This window comes from Mauremys mutica, chromosome 2 (genome assembly GCF_020497125.1).
Source record: "Mauremys mutica isolate MM-2020 ecotype Southern chromosome 2, ASM2049712v1, whole genome shotgun sequence".
NCBI classification, from domain to species: Eukaryota; Metazoa; Chordata; order Testudines; family Geoemydidae; genus Mauremys; species Mauremys mutica.
In genome coordinates this window covers 54,235,655-54,260,421 of record NC_059073.1, presented here as the reverse complement: position 1 = coordinate 54,260,421, position 24,767 = coordinate 54,235,655, and the positions used below count along the sequence as shown (strand labels likewise).

Here is a 24,767-nt window from a genome sequence, read left to right as displayed (position 1 = left end):
AGTAGCCCGTCTCTGAACCTGTTCCAGTTTGAATTCATCCTTCTTGAACATGGGAGACCAGAACTGCACACAGTATTCCAGATGAGGACTCACCAGTGCCTTGTATAACAGTACTAACACCTCCTTATCTTTGCTGGAAATACCTCGCTCAATGCATCCTAAAACTCCATTAGCTTTTTTAACAGCCATATCACATTGGTGGCTCATAGTCATTCTGTGATCAACCAATACGCCGAGGTCCTTCTCCTCCTCCTCTGTTACTTCCAGCTGATGTGTCCCCAATTTATAACTAAAATTCTTGTTATTAATCCCTAAATGCATGACTTGCACTTTTAACTATTAAATTTCATCCTATTACTATTACTTCAGTTTACAAGGTCATCCTGATCTTCCTGTAGGATATCCCGGTCCTTCTCTGTGTTAGCAATACCTCCCAGCTTTGTGTCATCCGCAAACTTTATTACACATTAATAAAGTAAACATTCCCACTTTTTGTGCCAAGGTCAGTAATAAAAAGATTAAATAAGATTGGTCCCAAAACTGATCCCTGAGGAACTCCACTAGTAACCTCCTTCCAACCAGACAGTTCACCTTTCAGTACGACCCGTTGTAGTCTCCCCTTTAACCAGTTCCTTATTGACCTTTCAATTTTCGTATTGATCCCCATCTTTTCCAATTTCACTAGTAATTCCCCATGTGGATAGAACCTCAGTTACTGCACGAGGTGAGTAACTTTCCCTGCTTAACCTATTTACTGTTGTGGGCCACATAACACAAATGCGGCCCACAACAGTAAATAATGTGTTATGTGGGCCGCATCCAATACTACCCGTATGGCCCTGAGGATTTCACATAGGCTGCAGCTCTGTGCTGATTGGGCCGCAGGTTGAGAACCACTGCTGTAAAGGGATTGGTTCCTATAAAATAACCAAGCCAATCCCAAAATGTGTGATGCAATGTAATGTGTAAATGTATACAAAGGAAGAGGTTTTATGTGTAACTTTGGATGTGTGGTACGCACTATATCCACTCCCTATGGTTTAGTCTGATCAGCTCTGTAGTTTTGCTGTATACCACCTAAAGATACCTAAGTAAGGAAAGCTGGAGTCGAACTGAGTTTTTGGGAAGCCTTGTAGAAAGAGGCCTTGCAGGGAATCCCAACACTCCAGTCCCAAATGAGGCCTCTATGCTCAACTTTAGTACTAGTGTGCATAGTACAGCGTAGCACAATGTGTAGTTGTAGTGGGAAAGTACATATGCAGTGTAGCAACTCCAGGAAGGAGTGGTAGACTTACTGGGTCCAGCTGACTTAAAAGCCACAAGATGTACAAAGATTTAAAAAAAACAGACTTTTAAAAAACAGTTCTTACCCACTGTAAGGTTAATCATTTTCTTCTACTTGCTGCTGAATGCCCTCCTCCTTCTAGTGTATGTGTAATGTGCCTCAGGTGGCATGTGATGAGGATGCATCATGAATTTGGTGCACTGGTTGGCTCTTTAGCTTCTTCTTCAAGTGATTGCTCATATCCATTCCAGTTAGGTGTGCGCGCGCCGCGTGCACGTTCGTCGGAAGACTTTTACCCTAGCAACACTCAGTGGGTCGGCTGGGCGCCCCCTGGAGTGGCGCCACCATGGCCCTGGATATATACCCCAGCCGACCCACCCACTCCTCAGTTCCTTCTTACCGCCCGTGTCGGTCATTGGAACAGTGGAGTGCGGCTTAGCTGACCTCCACCTCCCTAGCATTCTCGTAGTTCTCGTTCTGTTTGTATATACAGTTGTAGATATAGTTGAAATTTAGATAAGTGTAGTTAATTGTTAATTGTTAAGTTAGTAATTAGTAAGTTTAGTCGGGTTTGGGGCTTAGCCCCTCCCCGCACCGGGACCGGAGCACATGCCTGACTCCCCGGGGTTCAAGCCATCCTCGGCTTGCCACAGGCCGATGCCCACAGGGGATCCGCACGACTCCTGTCTGAAGTGCCTCGGCGAATCGCACTTAACAGCTAAGTGCCCAATTTGCAAGTCGGTGCAGGTGACTCAATCAATTGGGAAGCCGGCCCTGATTCGTCCAGCTTCTATCAGCGCACCTGACCGGCACCGCTCTCGATCGCGGTCCCACAGTCGATCCAGATCCCGGCACCGCTCTCGCAGTCCCGGCACCGCTCCACCACACGGCACCGGTCTGACTTGCGGCACCGTTCTACATCCCGGTCGCCGTCCTACTACTCACGGCACCGCTCACAGTCTAGGCACCGCTCCTGGCACCGCTCACCTAGGAGCCGCTCACGGCGCCACTATTCCAGGTCCCGGTCGACCTCCCAGCACCGGGCCGGTCGCGGGTCCCGGTCTCGATCTCAGCACCGAAATTCTTCACGGCACCAGTCCCCCTTCTGTAAGAACGCCAGGTCTGTGGGGACATCCGCCCAAGGCTTCTCTGCTCCTCCATGGCCATCCAGGCATCAGTCGGTATCGTCCCAAGCGGGCAGTTACTACTTACAAGACCGCGATGCAGATGTGCCTGAGGGCCTGTCTCAAGAAGCCCATTCTCAAGCGCAGGGTGCTCAGCAGTGGCCCTTCTGGACACCATGGGCGTACCATCAGGCCCAAGGTGCTCCTTTGGTTCCCTCACGTGCTGCCTCCATCGGAGCACCGGGCCCCAGAGGCCACGGCTAGTCGTCCCCCACCAGCTGGCACAGACAACCAGTTGGCTCAAGCGTCCACCTCGCCGGCGCAGCTTGAGCAGGAACCACCACAGGACCAAGGGGAGGTACAGGACCCCCTTGTCCCTGGCATCTTGTCGTCGTCCTTGCCAGACGAGGCAGTGGCAGGAACATCGGCCTCGAGCCTGCCTCCAATAGACCTCACGGCGTACCAGGACCTCCTCAGGAGAGTTGCCCTCAATATAAATCTGCCGGTGGAGGAGGTCCCAGAGGTCGAGGATCCTGTCGTCAGCATCCTTACAGCTGACGCGCCCACTAGGGTGGCTCTGCCCTTTATTAAGACATACAAGCCAAGGCAGACACCTTGTGGCAGTCGCTGGCCTCCATTCCGCCAACGGCAAAGGGGGTCGAGCGTAAGTATATGGTACCATCCCGGGGGTACGAGTACCTGTATATACATCCTCCTCCTTCCTCCCTGGTGGTCCAGTCCGTCAATGAAAGGGAGCGTCATGGACAACAAGCCCCGGCCCCAAAATCCAAAGAAGCCAGAAGGATGGACCTTCTAGGCCGGAAGGTGTATTCGGCAGGTGCCTTGCAACTCCGAGTAGCGAATCAGCAAGCAGCATGTGAGGGAACCAAAGGAGCACCTTGGGCCTGATGGTACGCTCATGGTGTCCAGAAGGGCCACTGCTGAGCACCCTGCGCTGAGTCGCTATGACTATAACATCTGGGCGGAGATGAGCAAGTTCTGGGAGTTGCTTCCCCAAGACTCCCGCCAGGAATTCAAGGCCTTCCTGGAGGAAGGGAAAAAGGTGGCCAGAACCTCCCTGCAGGCCTCCCTAGATGCGGCGGACTCCGCAGCCAGAATCTTAGCGTCCGGTATCACCATGAGGCGTATTTCCTGGCTGCAGGCCTCCACTCTTCTGCCGGAACTCCAATATACCATCCAGGACTTACCCTTTGAGAGTAAGGGCTTATTTTCGGAGAAAACTGACCCTAGACTCCAGAGCTTAAAGGACAACCGGGTCACTATGCGGAACCTGGGCATGCATACCCCCGTGACCCAGCGTCGCACTTTCCGCCCCCAGACCTTCCGTCCATACTCTGTGCCTCGGCAGAGGCAGGATTCTGGCAGGCGCCGAGGGCGTGGTGGCCGCAGACAATATTCTGGTCCTCAAACGGGTCAAGGCCGCTGCCCCTCCAAGCCACAGGCGGGTCCGAAGTCGTCCTTTTGAAGATGCGCCCGAGGACAGCATACCACTCCCTGTTCGGGATCCTTTCCCTCCCTTCTCCAACTGCCTTTCCTATTTTTTCCCTGCGTGGTCCCACCTGACTTCGGACATCTGGGTCCTGTGCACCGTGAAGCAAGGATACCACTTCCAATTTGCTTCAACCCCGCCTTACCACCCCCTCTCCCAGTCCCTCTTCAGGGACCCCTCTCACGAGCAATTCCTCTTACAAGAGGTCCAGACGCTCCTCACCATCGGAGCGATAGAGGAAGTGCCAAAGGAGGAATGGGGCAAAGGGTTTTACTCCCGTTACTTCCTGATTCCCAAGTCAAAAGGAGGTCTCAGGCCTATCCTAGACCTACGGGGCCTCAACAAATTCCTGATAAAGTCGAAATTCCAGATGGTCTCCCTGGGGACCATTATCCCATCCTTGGATCCCGGAGACTGGTATGCTGCCCTCGACATGAAGGACGCTTACTTTCACATAGCCATTTTTTCTCCACACAGGAGATACCTCCGCTTTGTAGCGGACCATCGGCATTTCCAATTTGCGGTCCTTCCCTTCGGCCTCTCCACAGCGCCTCGAGTGTTCACGAAATGCATGGCGGTGGTCGCCGCCCACCTCCGTCGTCAAGGGCTCCACGTGTACCCATACCTGGACGACTGGCTCATCAAGGGAGCCTCCCAGGAGCAAGTGAGGGTACGTATACGAGTGGCAAAGGACCTGTTTACACGTCTCGGCCTAATGCTCAATGTGGACAAATCCACCCTGGTCCCCACTCAGAGGCTGGACTTTATAGGAGCTACCTTGGATTCCACTCTGGCCAAAGCCTGTCTGCCTCAGCCAAGGTTCCTGGCAATGTCCGCGATCATCCGCAGTCTGCAGGCCTTTCCCACGACCTCAGTCCGCACTTGCCTCGGTCTCCTAGGCCACATGGCAGCATGTACATACGTCACCAAATTCGCCAGGCTCCGCCTCCGCCAGCTTCAAACATGGCTCCATTCGGTGTACCATCCGGGCAGGGACGTGATGGACACGTTAGTCACCATCCCGCCGAGTACACTGCGCTCCCTCGACTGGTGGATGAACCCCTCCATGGTGTGTGCGGGGTTACCGTTCCACCCACCGCAGCCCACCCTGTCTCTGACGACAGATGCGTCGTCCCTCGGCTGGGGAGCCCACCTCGGTCGCCTGCGCACCCAAGGCCTGTGGTCATCAGAGGAGTTCTCCCTCCACATAAATGTCCGAGAGCTCAGAGCAGTTCGCCTGGCATGCCACGCATTCCGCAAGCTTCTCTACGGCTGTTGTGTTATCCGTAAACACGGAGACACAACGGCCATGTATTACATAAACAAGCAGGGAGGGACCCGGTCTTCTCCTCTTTGCCTCGAAGCCATCAATCTATAGGAATTTTGCATAGCTCATGCGATAGACCTGGTGGCATCCTTTCTCCCGGGAGTTGGGAACACTCTTGCGGATCGGCTGAGCAGATCCTTCCTGTGTCACGAGTGGTCCATAAGACTGGATATTATCCATGCAATCTTCCGCAAGTGGGGCTTTCCCTAGGTGGGACCTATTCACCTCTTGCGCGAACAGGAAGTGCCAAGTGTTCTGCTCGTTCCAGGGTCACTCACCAGGCTCGATCTCGGACGCATTCCTCATTCCGTGGAAGCACCAGTTGCTTTATGCATTCCCTCTGTTTCCGCTGGTGCACAAGGTTCTGTTAAAACTACGGCAGGACAGGGCACATCTAATACTGATTGCCCCAGTGTGGCCCAGGCAGCCCTGGTACACCACGCTCCTCAACCTCTCCATAGCCACACCGATCACCCTCCCACTCTGCCTGGACCTTATAACCCAGGAGCACGGCAGTCTCCGTCACCTGGACCTTCCAGCCCTCCACCTCACGGCGTGGCTCCTGCGTTGCTAGAAACTTCGAAGTTGCGCTGTTCCGCCCCTGTGCAGCACGTTCTGCTCAGTAGTAGGAAACCTTCCACTCGGTCCACATATTCGGCCAAATGGAAGCGTTTCTCAGCCTGGTGTGCGTCACAGGCTCTTACTCCTTCGGGGACTCCCATTCCAGTCATTCTGGACTACATCTGGCAGCTTAAGCAGCAGGGCCTTGCCATATCCTTCCTGAAAGTTCACTTGGCGGCCATATCTGCTTTCCATCCTGGAGAGGCTGGTCACTCTGTGTTCTCTCACCCGGTGGTCGCTAGGTTTAGAAAGGGACTGGAACGCCTCTACCCTCAAGTTCATTGTCCTGCCCCCACCTGGGACCTCAACCTGGTATTAAACAAGCTTATGGGTCCCCCCCTTCAAGCCGCTGGCAACCTGCTCTCTACTATACTTATCATGGAAGACAGTTTTTCTGGTGGCCATTACTTCGGCCAGGCGGGTCTCCGAACTTCGAGCTCTCACTGTAGACCCCCCTTACACTGTCTTTCATAAGGACAAGGTTCAGTTGCAGCCACATCCCGCCTTTCTCCCTAAGGTGGTTTCGGCCTTCCATACTAATCAGGACATCTTCCTCCCAGTTTTCTTCCCTAAACCTCATTCCTCCCCATGGGAGCAGCGGTTACACTCCTTAGATGTCCGCAGGGCGCTTGCATTTTACATTGACCGCACAAGGCTCTTCCGTAAATCCCCCAGCTTTTCGTGGCAGTGGCGGACCATATGAAAGGCCTCCCCGTCTCAGCACAGAGGATCTCCTCTTGGCTAACAGCATGCATACGCACATGCTATGACTTGGCCCATGTCCCAGCGGGCCACCTTACTGCCCATTCTACCAGGGCTCAGGCTTCCTCTGCCGTGTTTCTGGCACATGTTCCAATCCAGGAGATATGCCGTGCGGCGATCTGGTCTTCGGTCCACACGTTTGCTGCGCACTATGCTCTAGTCCAGCAATCTAGAGACGACGCGGCCTTCGGCTCGGCGGTTTTGCATTCCGCCACGTCTCTCTCCGACCCCACCGCCTAGGTAAGGCTTGGGAATCACCTAACTGGAATGGATATGAGCAATCACTCGAAGAAGAAAAGACAGTTACTCACCGTTGTAACTGTTGTTCTTCGAGATGTGTTGCTCATATCCATTCCAAACGCATCCTCCTTCCCCACTGTCGGAGTAGCCGGCAAGAAGGAACTGAGGAGTGTGTGGGTCGGCTGGGGTATATATCTGGGGCCATGGTGGTGCCACTCCAGGGGGCGCCCAGCCGACCCACTGAGTGTTGCTAGGGTAAAAGTCTTCCGACGAACGTGCACGCGGCGCGCGCACACCTAACTGGAATGGATACGAGCAACACATCTCGAAGAACAACAGTTACAACGGTGAGTAACCGTCTTTTCCCTGGTTTGGCCCGGGTACTGATAGGGAGTGCAACGTGAATGCTGATCCATGCCCCCCCCCCATGGCCTTATTTAAAACAAACCATTAAAAAAAAATACAAGCCCCAACTTACTCTATCTAGTTGCCTGGTGGCTTCCAGAACCTGAGACTGTAAGAAGCCATTTTCTTTTGTCAGATATCCACAATCTTCTGCCATTTTGTTGCGTAAATATTTATCCTCATCAGCAGAAAGTTCTTTTTCTTTGAGCTGCTGTCTTAGTTTTTCAGCTTCCTCTCTAAATAAAAATAGTTTCAACTTTAGCCCCAAATCCAATATTGCTGATGACCTTTTATAAGAAGCAATTTTACTGTAGTATTTTTACTGACTTTAAAGTTTGATCTAAATTGCAGTGATCCCATTTTCTGTGGGAAAGGATAGGCAGTTTGCAGTTCATAGACTTTTTTCTTCTGTGTGTGCAGGACTACAATTTTGTAAGACTAACTTGTGCGTCGTGGGTTGGTTTGATGCTTTGGTAATGTTTGTAAAAAGACCAGCTTGTTTCTCTAATCCATTTATACGGATTCTTGAGCTGTCCTGCCTCTGTGCTGCTGTTCTCAGACATACTGGGTTCAATTCTGAGCTTGATTACAAAATTAGGTTTAAAAAAAATACCTTTTACTTTCTCAATTTGAACCAGTCTGGTGGTGGTCAAGAATGAACATAATAGAATGTCTCTGGCCATAAAATAAGATAATTTGCCATCTGAAATATCAGCACACCACCCTCATGAATCCCTCTAGCCAAAGCATCTTGGAATTGAACAACAGAATAAGAACAAGTGATACCAAGATTCTTAATCTGATTCACTCCAAACAAATCCAACACATGAAGACACAATAGAGAAGAGTGAGCTTCCTATCTCCCTCCTGTATACAAACCTCAGTCGTCCCACTATAGAGACGGTCATAACATCAGCCCCATAAACATAAATCGGGCAGTTACTCTCTACATGGTGAAAGCCTAGCTCTTCTGAGAGTAGGTCAGGCAGACACTTGGATAGTCTCCATCTCATGCCTCAGAGATACAGCTTTTGTCCATATTGCCCAAACAACCTCCATAATTTACAATTCCATGAGTCTCACTGTAAAGAATAGGCAAGACAATGAACTTTCCTCACACTCCTATGAAGTCAGTGTGGGGAAGCTTAAATTGTTCTGGCTGATGCTATGCCTGGATAAATAGAGGTTTTTTATTGACAGTATTATAAAATTTTCTTGAATGCCAAATTCACTTTTTATTAAAAAATTTCCCCAAATATAACATGCTCGCCACTTGTGCCATTATGTCAATTTTACTGGCACCAAGGGTCCTGTTGCCACTAGAAATTGCAGATGCTCAGCACCTCCAAACAATTAGCTACTGACATAAGTAAATCACAAGCTCTGATGTAGAATTGCAGATGTCCCTACCGAAGTTCTTTAGCAATATGCTGCTGCATGGACTGGGAGCTAGTAAGGTATTTCTTCTCTAGCTGGTGGAGCAACGCCTGCACTCTTACACATTCTGATCTATTTTCCACAAGCTTTGCTTCCATATCCTGGTGGTGTTGAATCTGCTGGTGGAGCTGAACACAACAATGTAGAGATTAGACACAGTGAGCATGTAAAACTGCCTTTTCCAATTTTGCTTTTGTTTTAATGTAATGTTGGAAGCACAGGCACTATTTCTGGGAAGCAAAAGGGGCTCTCCGAATAGTTCTATTAGCTCCAACTGTGAGCAATCTGTAGGCCACAGGTTCTGCGGATCATGGACAGGTCTTATGGTGAGCCATCCTTTTCTTTTGATCATTAGATGCAAGAGGGTCACACAACACTTTTCTATACTAACATGAGGGTCATGGTATGGTAAAGGCTGACAATCACTGCTCTAGGGTTTGCTAGACAATTTTCATTTCTCCAATGGGGATAATACTTAACTATTCTACTTCGCAGGGTATTGTGAGGCTCGTATTCATCAAAGTACTTAGTGTGATTTCCATAAGGGAATCTCAAAGTGCAAAAGCAGTATTCCCTACTCAGTGTTCTAGATAGGGTGCTGAATGCCTGACAGAAGTGGGGCCTCTGGTCAGAAAGGGCTTGACCTAGTAGAGACTGGTTTTGATGCTACTGTAAATGTTTATTCTCCACTGCTGTGTGCTGACGGTGAAGTCTCTCTGTTGTAATTGTAAAGTCTGAGCATCTTGGAGAACCATGATATCACCTCCTTATCAGTTTAGATTTCCCATTTTTCTCTTCCTCCTGTTCTACAGAAGCCTCCAGTGGAGATTTTCATAGGGCTAAGGGAGTTGGGTACCCAAATCCCATTGTCTCTGTTTCATTTGAACCAGGCGGTATATTTACCTGTGTTTTTTCCTAAGCTACATTAATCTCCAGAAAAGCAGCATCTCCCTACCTTAAATGTCAGGCAATGGCTAGCCTTTTATCTGGATAGGACTAAACCATTTTGTGCTTTGCCCGGTTTGTTTGTATCATATGTGGACCATATGAAGGGTCAAGCGGTCTCTTCACAGACAATCTCCAAATGTATAACATCCTGCATCAAGATGGTATATGAAATAGCCTCAGCTATGCCCCCTCTGCTGGGGCAAGCTCATTCAACAATTTTGATAAATCTGTTTACCTAAAGAAGTGTCTCTGTATTGCACATGGTGTTCAGAAGCAACATATTATCCAGGGTTTCCTCAAACGTATATTTAAATTGAGTGCTGTTTTACAACCACCAACTTCTTTGTATCTCCTAAGGGTGAAATTGAGAAGAAGCACTGACAGATTTCCGTGCTCTCTAGACAGACGGGATCAATTTTAACTCTCTGGCATAAGCTTTATATAGGTAGATATCTATGGACTTCAGTAAGGCTGCAGGTATTTACAGCAAAACTGAATTTGGTGAAAAATCTCATTTTTAATCTCCTTTCCTGTTTGTATCTGGTTGCTGGGATTGTGGCTGAGAAAGGATTGTATGTTCCCAGACCCACGCTTCCCCTGTAAAAGAATAGTATTCAAGCAAAAACTAGAGCCATCTGTATGTGTGGGGTGTGTTGTCTCTGGTAGTGAGAAGCCAGAAATAATAGTTTAGTTTCCTCCCACACTTGAATATAGATTAAATATTATCCTGAGTTTAAGTTGATGCTGATCTGAGCTTGTTGAACTTTGATAGAATAGGTAAAAAATTCAAAAAATTTTCTCTCAGCTCTTGTCTAACTATATGAAACACTTTTTGCAGTAGAAAACCAAGTAATATGGGGAATTGTGCCACAATGGATTTTTCCCAAAAATATTACCTAACAATGTAATGGCATATATACTCGCGTAATTCCTTAGCAACAGCATTTTATGTCGTCCAATGAAATGCATTATTTTGATATTCCAAACTGCAGGTAGCAATCTATAAGTGAACTGTGGCAAAGTGAAGCCAACAGCCAGCTTGCATGGGACAGCCACAAATTAGGTGTTCTAAAGTGCTTTCAATTAACTGATAAGCAATGTTTGAAAAAAGTGCGGCAGGATACTAATGTTTGCAGTTGAAAAGATCTTTTCAATAAGAATTGGAATAATCGTTTTGCAAAGACTTTTGTAAATTGTTTTTCCGATTCTTCTCCTGCCCCCAGACATCTCTATCCCTCAGAGTTGGTGGTTGGCAGCAGCTAACAGACCACTTTCCCCATTTAGCAATTCATGAAGTCTAGCTAAGTGACAGCAAGTCATTGGATTTTGTGTTCTGGACTGTCAGTGACAGACCTGCAATTCAGCAGGAAGAGAGTAGAGGCTGTTTAATTTGGCAGACAAAGGCATAACAAGATCCAATGGCTGGAAGCTGAAGCTCAAATTCAGGCTAGAAACAAGGCACAATCTTTTACAGTGAGGGTAATTAGCCATTGGAACAACTTACCGAGGGATGTGGTGGATTCTCCATCACAGGAAGATATTAATCAAGGTTGGATATCTTTCTAAAAGGTATGGTCTAGCTGAACCAGAAGTTATATAGAAAACCCTTGGTGAAATTCTGTAGCCTGTATTATGCAAGAGTCAGACTAGAATCTGACTTGAAAACCTATGAATTTAAGTGTTGGTGTAGTGTACGTGGCTATTAGTGTCCCAGGACTTCACTTGAAGGATGAATAGTATTACTTTTTTAAAAATAAACTGAACCAATTTCAAAGCGTTGAGAGAGATGTCTTTCAGGGAATTGTCAATAAATATTCTGGATTGTTAGTCCATGTTGTGACTTTTTTATATTGGCAGATCTCCCACACTATATAGTATAGGTAGCGACTCATTTTCTACAGCTGTGGAATCTGATGCAGATGTATGCTTCAAAATCTAAACATTAAATTTTTTTTACAAATCTTCCACAACATGAACTACTTCAGCAGTCTGCAAACAGGCAGCATAAAAGCTGTGAGCTGTCTCACTTGTATTAATGTGATTTAACACTTAAACCTAACAATGACTATTTAAAACTTCCATATGAATTAACCCTAATTTAGTCTAGATTACCTTGATTATTTAAGTGACTAATCTGTTTCTAATGTGGCTCTTTAGCTAGCTATCATGTCTCCGTGGCCAAACTTTCCTTTTGTTTTTTCTTTTTGTTTGTGTACTAGTACAGTCACTGCTCTCATAGGTTGCTCTTTGCATCCAAAGATTCCTAAATAACTGCTAGATAAAGGAGACCTTATTTCATTCCAGATTCTTCACCCTAATTTTTAGAACTCTTCAGTAAAATCCAGTCTTTGACCTGAGTCCTGATTAACCAAAAGCAGACCTGTCCTGTGAAGTTTGACTTCAGCATATGGACCCTGACTCAAATCCCTTATATGCATGCTTAAAATTAAGCATGTGGTTTAAGGGCTTTGCTGAATCATGGCCATAAAGACTAGGTGGATAATCGAGGGAGCTGACAGACCCAGGCTGTATATCCTTGATTATGCAAAACTGTTGACCAGCTCAGCAGGATTTAGTGTACAGAGACTTGGATATTGAAGTTCTGATTGTCTGTCTGTCTGTCTATTATCTGGAGAACTGTCCAGCAGGCTTTGAAGTCCTGCTGAGATGATGCTCATGATAATCTCAACTCCTGATTGTCAAAATTTTGGGTGTTCCTTGACACTTTCAGGTGTCAACTAAGACTTTGGGAATATTTCCCCCAAATATCATAGTGAGAAATGAAATCTATTTATACTGTGTGGATGCCTTCTAAAGGGAATGGTGAAAGCTTGCTGCCCTCCTACAAGTACTTTCCCGGGACCTCCTTGTCAACCTCCTCCTCGCCCTGGCTAAAATGGCTATCTACATGACCAGGGAGAGGCAGTTGGCCAATGGAGACTCCTGCGACTGTGGGGCTTGTTTCCGGTCCTTTGTCCGTTCACGTGTCCGGGCGGAGTTCCTCTGGGCGGCATCCACTGGCTCCCTTGACGCCTTCGAGGAGCAGTGGGCGCTGTCCGGGGTTCTCTGCTCGGTGTCCCCATCAGGCTCCCTTCTTATGACCCTTTGACCGCACTCCTGTCCCTGTTCTTTTATTAGTTGTCCCCTGAAATTAGTGGGTTTCTGAGGTCCTGTAGATCCTCCCCTTAGGCTGGGGGGGATCCTTTAGCATTGGGCTGGCTTCCGCCCGCCCCGTTTCCCGGAAACCCAATAGGTACAAGTACTTTCAAACTAGGCCACTTGGGAGGAGGGGGGGACCATCCTGCAGGAGTGGTTTGTATGAATTAACAGATATTCCCATTTTTAACGTCTAAACATCTGAGAGTCTGATTTATAAATTTAATCATGAAAAGGGGTATTTGGCTAGGATTACTTACTTCGTTTTCCAAATGATGGCGATTATGCTGTTTTTCTTTCGTGGAATTCATGGCCCTCTGTAGCTCTTGCTGGACTTCTAGTAGCTCTGCTTCTTTGTGTGAAATATCCTGAATGACAATCTCAGCAAGTTTCTTCAGCTTTGTAGCATCCTCCATTAATAGTAGCTTTTCTCTAGTATTTGCATCTGGATGAAATCACCAGTCTTTCAGATGCTATTCCATAAACTAAAATCAGTATCCTTCCAGTCTTCACACTGACTTCTGAAACTGCTTAGTAGGATGCTCAAGTGACTAGTGGTTTAAAAACTAGAAGATTCCCAAACCTTTTGATCTAGAATTGGCCTGTTTTACTTTGACATACTATAGACCAGGGGTTCTCAAACTGGGGATCAGGACCCCTTAGGGAGAGTCACGAGGTTATTATATGGGGGGTCATGAGCTGTCAGCCCCCACCCTAAATCCTGCCTTGCCTCCAGCATTTATAATGGTGTTAAATATATTTTAAAGTGTTTTTAATTTATAAGGAGGGGGTTGCACTTAGAGACTCGCTATATGTACAAAAGTTTGAGAACCACTGTTATAGACTGTTAAATAATAATTTAACTACCAACGCCATTATTTTTTTTAAAGTCACTCTTAAGACTGTAATCAATTGTAATGAATTATTTCTCTTATACATGGAATGAACTCTCAAACTACCACTCTTATTTAAGTCCCTTCTAAAAAACCTCTTCCATATTACCTAAAAGAAGAGAGCTAACTTAATCAGACTGGTAAAGAATTTATATGGAAGCAGCAAGCTATGCATGTGCCAAAACCAAGTAACCATGAGATTCTGTTCCTTATCCTTCACCCCTTTCCCCAAAGGGCTTGTCAGCACTAAGAACATGTACCCATTGTCAGCAAAGGGTCGATCTCAGCTGGTGCTCAACACAGTTTAACTGTAGTTAAAACTTCCAGTTACTAAATAAAAGTAATCAGCATGATGATATGGAAATAGCTGCTGCTTTTAACTATGATGTTTGAAAATGGTGCTAATCATGGGTTAATTGTCTGTATCTGTGGTTACATGTTCCACACCAGTTCAACTGCACCTGTTATCAGCAACAGATAGTTCTCCTGATAATATTGCCTTGGCAATATTGTTTGTTACGCTCACTAGCTGTCGTGTTTGATTAGATGCCTTGCCTTTTTCCTTCTGTACAGCATCTAGCATAATTTTGGTTTCTGTGTAAACTTTTTCTATGACAGACTATTTTCAAATATTCCAAAATAACCCCTTGGTATTTCCACTTCATCCTATTTTACTATTTTATTTTATTTAACACTCACTCATATACATAATTTGTTCAGGATAGGTATGTATTTTTCTCTAGGATGAGCTACTGGAGAAGTACCACACATGGGAATCATCTTTTACTACCTGATAGAGTTTGCAGACGTTTATGCATGGCTTGATTTTCTGCATCGAAAAACTTGGTGCTGTTCTCTTTCTTTCCAAGTTCCAGCTGAGCAGTATTTATTTCTGACTGTAATTCCTACAAATAGGAATAACTAAGAATAAGAATTATGTGCTCATGTTTGAAGATAACATAAATTTACTAATCTTAAGGGTGCTGAAAGGGTTCCATATTTACACTAGGAAAAATAGGCAAGGGTTAAAAACCTGATAAGCTGAGCAAGGAAAAAGACCATAGGCTGGGAAAAATAGGTAAGTGTTAAATAAATAATTACAGTTAAAGACTCCACTCTCATTGGATCCATTCTTTACTCCCACACCCACAAACAACTCCGTAGTGGGATTCCCAAATACAAAGTGTACCAGCTGGCAGGGCCACTACAGGTTTGGCAATACTTTTGCTTCCCAGGAAATGTTCACTTAATGCTTGCCTTCAAGTAGGATTCCTTCAGACTTATGTGGGTACTTCCCTTATAATTGAGTTCTTATTCTGTGTACGTCCATCATGGTACCCGCTGTGTTTGAGGAAAGCTTGTGTATTCACTGTTGCTGGGTTTATACTGTATAGTATAAAAACAGGGTCCCATTTAATTGCCCACAAACTCAACAAAACTGAAGCTACCAAGGCACTTAAATCACTTAACCACACACAGTCAGCAGCTGGCCACAATACCAATCAGCCTTCCTGTTTTGTAATGAAAACAAGTTTGTACAAATGCCAGCTTTCTTTCAGGAAACTAGAAATATCTACGCTATATATGTAGCTGTATGAGTCCATATACCTTCTAATCTCTTGTCAAATCACTGATGTCACTTCTGCCTGTAAAATGCTTCATAAAGAAAAATCCACCCGTACACACAAGGAAGTCCTTCCGTAAGTTTCTCCCAGAAGCTGGGATAGACCGTAACAGTGAGATTCTCCAGTGATGATGATTTCATTGCACTAGTCCATTATATTAAAATTTGAAAAGAGTATCTGGTGCCTTTCATAATGCACAACCTCTGCAAACTGAAATTGCAGTCATAGGGCCTCAGTCCCACAAAGGACCTATGTAGCCAGACACTTATGCCTACCCAGAGCCCCAGTGACTTCACTGGGACAATTCGGGGGCATTAGCGGCTGTCTGCGTGGCTCTCTCTGCTGGAGTGGAGATTGAAACTGATGGTCACTGGGATGCTTTGTTCAAATTCTCCAGGAACTTGATCTTGCATTGTCAGATAATACCACTTTGTGATTGGTAGGGAAAACGGAAGACACTGGTTATTGCTCCTTGGTTTTCATACAGTAAATCTGTAAGTGTAATTTGGCTTCCTTTTGGATCTGGTGATAAACAGATATTGTACTTGACAGATGAATGCTTAATGACAAGCCAAAAGGAGAAGCTATTGATGAGCCAGTGCATATTTTAAATGGTTTACAGCTTGAACTGTGTGGAACAGCAGGGGATACAACACAGACTTTAACCTAAGCATTTCAGTTCTGTCCTCAGCTGCACTTGAAAAGCAATGGAATTGCATGGGGGTAATGGAGGCCAGAACTTGGTTTCCTAGATAAATTCTCACTTGTCACTGTAAGGAAATTGGGGTCAAAACACCCAGTCTATAAATACTCCTACTAAACTACTAAAATCTTTTTGCACTCTTAAGGGCCCAATGCCCTGAAGCCTGATCCTTTTCTCTCATATTAGATTCAGTGGGAGTTGGAGTCCTCATAGGTTGCCAGCACCTTGTAGGATCAAATTGTAAGTGAAATATAGAAGAAGGGGGTGAGGGAAGGGATGGCAGTGGCAGGCTTCTGCAAACATTAGCCTCTATTGAAAATTGTATTTCTCACTAATAGCCAACAAACTAAATGGGAAAAATCCATGTGGCATTTTTTTCTCTTCTGGATGGAACTGGTTAAGCAGAAATACCTGAATGATATTTTTGTATACGTAGCTGGAAGCATGAAACATTCCTTTAATGTTATCTTCAAGTTGAACGGGTCACACAGCAGTAGCAAGTTGCTTAGGGCAGGTCTACGCTTAAAAAGCTGCAGTAACGCAGTTGCATCAGTGCAGCTGTGCCACTGTAGTGCTTCAGTGAAGATGCTACTCTGCCAATGGGAGAGCTTCTGTCAGAGTAGAAATCCACCTCCTCAAGAGGCAGTAACTATGTAAAAGCAGCAAAGAGTCCTATGGCACCTTTTAGACTAACAGATGTTTTGGAGCATGAGCTTTCGTGGATGAATACCCACTTCGTCGGATGTGGAAATTTCCACTACATGCATCAGACAAAGTGGGTATTCACCCACGGAAGCTCATACTCCAAAATGTCTGTTAGTCTATAAGGTGCCACAGGACTCTTCGCTGCTTTTACAGATCCAGACTAACACGGCTACCCCTCTGATACTAGTAACTATGTAGACAGGAAAAGCCCTCCTCTCAATATAGCGTTGTCTACACCAGGGATTAGGTTGGTATAACCGGTTGCTCCAGGGTGTGGGTTTTTCACACTCCTAAGCGACGTAGTTATACTGATATAAGATTGTAGTGTAGACCTGGTCTTAGAATCATACAGCACCTATGCCTTCCCCTCTGTTAAGTGACAAATCTTTGATTCCAAGAGTTTATCTACCATGTCTTTTTACTTTCTAGTAGTGAAGAACCAAGAATTGTTAAAGACTTGTTCACAGTTACTGATGTAATCAGAACCTACTCAGTATGCGGCTGTTGACCTTCTCAAGCCTTGTGACATAGTAAATTATAGCCCAATGGAAAAATTACATGGGAAAGAATGAATGATGCGTATGTAAATTGCTTCACTTCTTGTTTCACGTGAGCAAGCAGATTCCTTCACTGAGAAAATCCTTCTGACAAGTAAATGAACTTTAAGGTACTTTGGGGACTGGCACAGTTTTACTCCCTTTGTTTTTCTCATGCTTTATTTATGAGCTGCCAAGCTCTTGCCAGGGAAAAACAGTGACTTTCTCTCTTAATATTAATACTGTATTCGTTATTGGAGAAAATCAGCTTGATTAAGCTAATTGGGATACTCAGCAACTTCTGAGTGGTACTAAAAATGCAGTATAAACTTAAATGTCACTATCTTCTCTTTTCCTGTTCAGGTTATAAAGAAACATGTTTATCAATAAAGACAAAGGTCAACAATGTGACTAAATTCAGACTAAGGCCTCCACTTACGCAGATGCAGTCCTGTGGATTTGCCTCACATGCTTAATTTTATGCATGGATTAAAGTGTACTTTTCTTAGGGGAAAGGACTGATGTCAGTGCTACCGTGTTCTAAGAGCTCATGATAATGACAGTTCAAGTTTCAATTCCAGTTTTTGTTGTAGTTAAATTAAGTAGGGTAAGTTAAATCTATTGCAGCGATGTTTAGAGTACTTGTGTCAACTGGTATTTCCTGCTAAATGTCCTGCCCCAACCTCAAACAAAAATGTCAATGTTCATGAAATGAAACAGATGCATTTCAAAATAGGAGATTTAAAGGATTTTTGAAGCACTGTACTACTTAATCATAAAACTCAAGATGTATCACTTTAACAAAATGAAGAGATAACAAGAGTGTGGGTCTTTGTCCCTTAAGGCTCAGCGCCACAAAAGGACTTTGGCATTGCAGTGCTGAGTGGTGGAGCCTAACTTTTAGATGCCTAGAAAATCGCAGGAGTATACTGTAATCCACAAAGCCTGGTTAGGCACCTAGGCTCCCTATGCAGTGAATGGGGAGAGAGAGGCACCTTTAGAATGAGATCAATGACAGCTAGCACACTGGGTGGCAAACTGATCAAGCTAGCCAGAGGAGGACAAGGCTGGATTAATCTTTTGTGGGCCCCAGCGCCTGGACTAGGACCCTGCCCCTGTTCCACCTGAGGCCAGGTCCCAACTTGGCCTCTTTCTCAGCCCCTCCACACACACACCCAGCACAGCCTGCTACTCACACAGGAGGGAGGGGGTGAAGAGCAAGCAGGGGCTAAGCAACAGTCAGGGTCTTGGAGGGAAGAGGTGCCATTGTAAATCTGGTATTGAAGGGAGATGCTGGGCACAGGGATATGTGCTGGGGGGGGGGAGTGGCTGGGCCAAACTTCAGGGTTGTAGTGCCACTCTACATCAGGTTGCAATGCTACTCAGTTTGGGGCCCCTCTCAAACATGGGGCTTAGGGCAAGCTGCTTTTTTGCATGCCCTCTTCCTGGCCCTCCACAGGTGACCCTAAGTTCAGGCTTCAGGGAGGTGCCTATCTCTGCTAGTGACCCATGAATGGAAACCCAGTGTCTGGAGTTAGGTCCCTTAGACACCTAAGCAGTTTTTTTGTGGGAATTAGTTCAGCATCTGCCTGACACCACAGAAAATAGCAGCGGTGGTGGTGGTGGTGGCAGTAGGTACTGCCACCCATTTTATCACTCTTTAGCTTAGTGATTAGCGTACTCACCTGGGATGTGGGAGACCCAGGTTTGATTCCCCACTCTCTGCCATAGGGGGAAGAAAAGATTTTAATGGGGGTCTCCCTCCTTTCCCTCTAGCAAAGAGGTGGGAATTTCCTGGAACGTGGGAGACCTTGTTCAAGTGCCCTAATCACTAGGCTGCAAGTGACAAGGTAGGCAGTGCCCCGGTCTCTTCCTCAGGTGGCCATTTTAATGAGACCTGGTCTAGTAAACAGCTTCTGAGCATTCCTACTGGATTGGGCCCTGCACACAAGTTAGGTGGCTGAAGCCTCTCTTCCCCAGTGTGTGAAAAGCTCTGGGGCTTAACTGAGGAGATAGGTATTTAGAAGGAGGCAGCAACCAAGAAAACTGTTAGGCCTGGTCTACACTACAGTGTTAGGTCAATGCAAGGCAGCTTATGTAGACTTAACTATGTAAGTGTTTATGCTAAAATTCTGCTCCTGCCAACATAACTGCCCCACTCCACTGATTTAATAACTCCACTTCCACATCAGGCATAGTCAATGTTAGTTAGGTCAACGTAGTGTCAGTATAGACCGGGGTAGGCAACCTATGGCACGTGAGCTAATTTTCGGTGGCACTCATGCTGCCCAAGTCCTGGCCACCGCTCTGAGGGGCTCTGCATTTTAATTTAATTTTCATTTTAATTGAAGCTTCTTAAACATTTTAAAAACCTTATTTACTTTACATACAACAATAGTTTCGTTATATATTATAGACTTATAGAAAGAGACCTTCTAAAAATGTTAAAATGTATTACTGGCACGTGAAACCTTAAATTAGAGTGAATAAATGAAGGCTCGGCACACCACTTCTGAAAGGTTGCCGACCCCTGGTGTAGACACATTGTTGCTTACATCGACTGTTTCTGGCTTTCAGAAGCAGTCCCACACTGACAGTACAATCGGTACAAGCGCTCCTGGTGAGGGGACACACCACTGACAAAGAGCAAAGTGTAGACACACCCAAACAATGTAATTACTGTGGCGGCTATATGCTGATGTAAGTTAGGTCAACTTAATTTTGTAGTGTAGACATGCCCTTAGACTGAAAACTTAGGCACTGCGTGAGTTGAGGCACCTACAGCGTTTGGTGGGAGTTTTGTGGATGGCAGCAGAGCCAAAACTAGGCCATAGGTATTTAAGCCTGAGACTCAGGTGCCTAAATACCTTGGTGGATCCAGGCCCAAGTGCCCACAGTAGGGAATCCATAAATTTGGCCAATCTGCACCTTTGATCTCTCTACTGCAGTTTTCTCAAATGTAGAATAGGCATAATACATATTTTGACAGGTGTATTGAGGCTTAATTGATGTTTGTAAAGTGCTTTGAAACCCTGCAATGGAAGGCTCCCTACATGGGTCAAGTATTATAATAAAAACTGCTAATGTAAAGAGGTTAAATCATGCAGTGTGGTGGTGTCTGAGGTGATCCAAATCCTCGGGTGGGTTACAAGTGAAACAGTAGTAGTCTCCTGCTAGGTCCTCATTTATATCATAAATTCATGTTCACCACACAGTTCGGCACAACTGGCAGAAATGATGGTGCAAGATGCAGGTCTGGAATATCAGGATTGTTGCAAGTAAGACAAGGCTAGAAGTCAGGAGCCCCTGACTTCTAACTTTGTCTCTGGCATGGGCTCACTGTGTGGCCTTCAGAAAGTCACTTAATCTCTCTCCTTCTGTAAAGTGGGGCTAGTAATACTTACAATCATCTACCTCACAGGTTTGTTGTTGTGAAGAGTAACTAGCGTCTGCTAGCTCTTTGTGAAGGTAAAGTGTTCTAGCACCGGCAAGTAAGGAACAGAGATGATGCGACAGTCCTGCATGGGGAAGTTTGCACAGTGCCTACCTAGACTATGCCTGGCTCAAATCAATGGTTTTCCTTTTTTCACTTTCATGATATTCATTCACGCATTTTAAAAACAGAAACAAAACAAAAAACCCTTCTTGTTTTAAAAACAAACCCCCGAAGTTCTCTAATGCTTTTGCATTAAGTTCTTTATTTATTTACTTTAGTGATGGTTCCATGTTCTACTTCTCTCCACTTTCTCCCCATTCTTTTCCTAAGACCTCTAAATTGCCTTTTCAGTTTTTTCAGACTCAATATTTTTTTCACATTACTTTTCAGTCTGAGAAAAATCTCATACCATTGCAACTAGTTGTTTCTATAGGTAATTATAACTACATCAGTACTGTATTGGAAGCTAGTCTAATCTCTCAGGATCTTTTTTCTAAATAGGCTTGATTGAACATTGAAATAGCCATCGGTGACATGTTTATGGGCGTTTCTTAGGAAAATCCATATTTAATATCTTCATGTAGTCTAATTATTTTGATAAGAGGCTGAAAGATTCTGCCATTGAAAGTTTTATGTACAGTTCTTGTCAATGTCAGCATCAGCCATTTACTTTAAATTTGTACACTTCCCCGTTTATTTTCATGCTCTCTTCATCTAATTTCCAGGGAAGATGAGCTGCATGCAAGTATGAAGTTGATGCTTCAGACTAAAAAGCAAACTAACTGATGCTGGGAATCAGTCTTGCAACACAGACTATAACTTTAACTGTGATAGGCTGAAAGGAGTGTAGTGGTAACAGGAGCACATGCTACCCTTTTGCAGAAATGTCTAGTAGGAGCAGATGCCTAAGCAAATATGTATGAAGCAGGCAGAAAGAGAGCACAAAATGATGGTGTGATGGAATGCATCCCTGTATTTGTACCTTATACACTATTGTGATAATCACTAGACAACTAATAATTTGCTGGTCAGTAATATGGTGAAATGTACGTAGCAGCATTATGTGCAAAGTTATGAACATAAGCTGAAATCATGACTGAAGTATGTTTGTTTACCAGACGCATCTGGAGATTGGGTAAACCTGTTTCTCAAAGACAAAAGCCAAGTTGATGCCTCTAGCCAGGTGTCATCAATACTGATGGTCTATCACCTATCAAGTGGCCATTCTTTGGTAAGGAAAGGGGGGAGGAGCAAACAGATCAGCATCGTGGCAAACAGCATAAAACCTCTTCCCCCACCAACCTCCGTGTCTCCTTGCTCTCACCTGGAAAGAATTTGATCTAGGGGTAACTCTCAGGAAAATGCATTTCAAAAGATGACTGAACTATAAAAATGAGGGGCAAAACCACCAGAAGTTCTCTCTCCCTATCCATCTTTTTTTTTCCAGCTAAGAAAACAACTCTTCTCCCCCAGCCGCGCCAAAAAAAAAAAAAGGCGTATGGACTTTGGGAATATATCCTGGCCTGAGGGTTTGGTCAGTAATGTACTGAAAACATCTGGTAAGGGACTCCACCTTGAACTGTCTAGTTTAAGTTAAGAAAATGTTTAATCTTTATTTTTCTTGTAACCATTTCTGAGTTTAATGGTTCGTTACTAACTTAAAATCTATATCTTTATTGTAAAATTGCTCTGGCTTAACCAAGAGATCTTCAATGATCTGAAACTCAGAGTTCTACAAAAAGTGGAAACCAGATCAAATTACAAAGGATGAATATAAAGAAATGCTTCAAGTATGCAGGGACAAAATGAGATCAAACTAGCAAGAAGCATAAAAGGTAACAAGAAAACATTCTACAAATACATTAGAAAAGAGGAAGACGAAGGACAGGATATCTCCTCATTTTTCAATGAGGAGAAAAACACTAACAGAAAATGTGGAAATTACTTTTTTGTTTTTGTTTCAGTTTTCACCAAAAAGGTTAACAGTGATTGGGCATCTAACCGAGTGAATGCCAGTGAAAATGAGGTAGGATCAGATGCTCAAATAGGGAAAGAAGTTGTTAAAAATTACTTGGCCAAGTTAGAGGTCTTCAAGTCACCGTGCACCTAGGGGCCGCAAGGACCTGGCGGCCGCTTCTGGGAGCCATGCGGAGGCAGGGAGCCTGCTTTAGTCCCGCCCCCCGAGTGTTCTGGTTGAAAACCAGATGCCTGGCAACCCTAGCTCAGATACCACAGTAACAGAGGATCTGGGCCTAGGTATTTTTCAGCAAGTTCCTGAATCCTGCACTAGTACTTTTATATGTCTGCATATGAAGACAAGGACAAAAGCCGCTCCTTAGGTGCTCAGGAAATGTCTGCCCCTATTTAAATGCCACAGATGAAGGTATGGGGACAGATGTACCCAAGCCTCAGCTGTTTAGGTGCTAGGTGATGCTAGGTTTTTAGCTGTAGTTGATACAGCTCTTGCATGAGCCATACTCATCATTACCTGGCTCCTGATTCCACCCCCTTTTCTGTTTTCTGTGGATGTCCTATACTGCATCTTGAATACTACAGACTTCCGAAGCAGAGCCAATATACAAGATTGTCCCCTGGCTGGTGGTAACACGCTTCCATTTTGTAATATAAACAAGACCTCTCCATTCCATTCCTGAATCATGCCAAAGTGTTGCACAAGTCAGAGCCATTGTCAAAACATAGTTAGGGACCCATTTGCACTTTAAAATGGAACTATGCTGTAATAAGGTTCCTGAATGGAGTGAGTTGCTGTAAGGGGCCGTCCATGAATTATATAACATGTTAGGAGGAAGGTGAGTCTTTAATTCTGCATGTTTGTTTCAGTGTTACAAAATATTCCAGGGGTGGATTGGTCTTGAAAAATTACCCAAAAATGTGGTACATAATTTTTCCCCTTTGCACTTCAGAGGCAAGGAGGGAGGGAATTTTTCTAGTGTTTAGTCTAAGGGAGAGGATATTCAGCATGTGCACATTGGTCAGTATCTTTATTTTCAAATTCTTTATAGACTAGAACCTTTGTACCCAGAACTGTAGGAGCAACAACTGCTAACAGTTCCAGAGTAAGTAAGGCCTGTTAAGCTGGAGACACGTAAGATGTGTGACTTGAGGTGACTGTACTGCCTGGTCAAACTGGTTGTGTGTGAGGGGGTGGGGGGGCAGCTAGCTAGGGAAAGTACATTTAAAAGAAAAGGAGGGGGAGAGCTTGAGACAGCAAGATGCCAGCAGGAATGAAGAAGCAGATTAGCATGCTGCATTCGGGTTGTATTTAAAAAGGGGATTTACTCTGGGAGTTAAAGAAATCTAGACAACATTAGAAAACTACCTTTATCTTCTGCAACACTTTTTCTGCTTGAGAGCTGATTTTTGGCTGAATACTGGTAGCCTTTTTAGCCTGCTCTCTTGTTTACAATGTACGGTTAAGGAACAATTTGCTTAGATGGGCAGAAAACCAGACAGTAGTACAGTTTTAATATTTCCAACATTCATGTGGTAACTGGGAGCATATTAGTAGTGACCTTCTCATTTGTTGCTAAAATTACTACATTCAGAATATGTATTGTAATTCTAGTGTGCCAGCCACTGGCCTAGCACTACACACACACACACACACACACACACACACACACACACACACACACACAGATAGTGCCTGCCCCCGGGAGCTCAGATTTTTAGATAATATGCAACAAGAGTATGGCCAACTCCCAGGAGTTTTATTGCAGGTCTCATTATAGCTGGTGGGTTTTTTTTTCTTGAAGCTGCAGCTGCTAGAATCAACCGATTTCATGACTCTCACCTTTCATTTAAAAAACAAAACAAAACAAAATTCTAACTCTCACAATTGCAGACAAATCTTGAAAATATGACCTGGGATCACCCTGAAGGCTCAGAGCAGAAGGCAAATAAAAACAACCCAATCCTATGGCCAAAAAGACTTTTTTAAAAAAAAAGAAAAAAAACAACTCTGTTTGGGGTTGGCAATACTGCAACAAGTGAATAAACAAATGGGGGTGGAGGGAGGGAGTCATGGAGGACA

General features: G+C 44.8%; 1 protein-coding gene across 1 annotated transcript in view; it reads right to left on the bottom strand.

The window, feature by feature from the left end:
- The window catches only part of LOC123363471 (trichohyalin-like), a 29,849-nt gene extending 5,723 nt beyond the window's left edge, over positions 1–24,126 (bottom strand). Inside the window, exons 1-5 of the mRNA XM_045004455.1 lie at positions 24,054–24,126; positions 14,499–14,613; positions 13,076–13,260; positions 8,685–8,839; positions 7,348–7,510 (exon numbers count right to left, since the gene is read on the bottom strand). Of these exons, the coding sequence (XP_044860390.1) occupies positions 7,348–7,510; positions 8,685–8,839; positions 13,076–13,260; positions 14,499–14,526 (531 nt within the window). The 5' untranslated portion in view covers positions 14,527–14,613; positions 24,054–24,126. The remainder of the gene's footprint in view (positions 1–7,347; positions 7,511–8,684; positions 8,840–13,075; positions 13,261–14,498; positions 14,614–24,053) is intronic.
- Between the last annotated feature and the right edge of the window lie 641 nt (positions 24,127–24,767).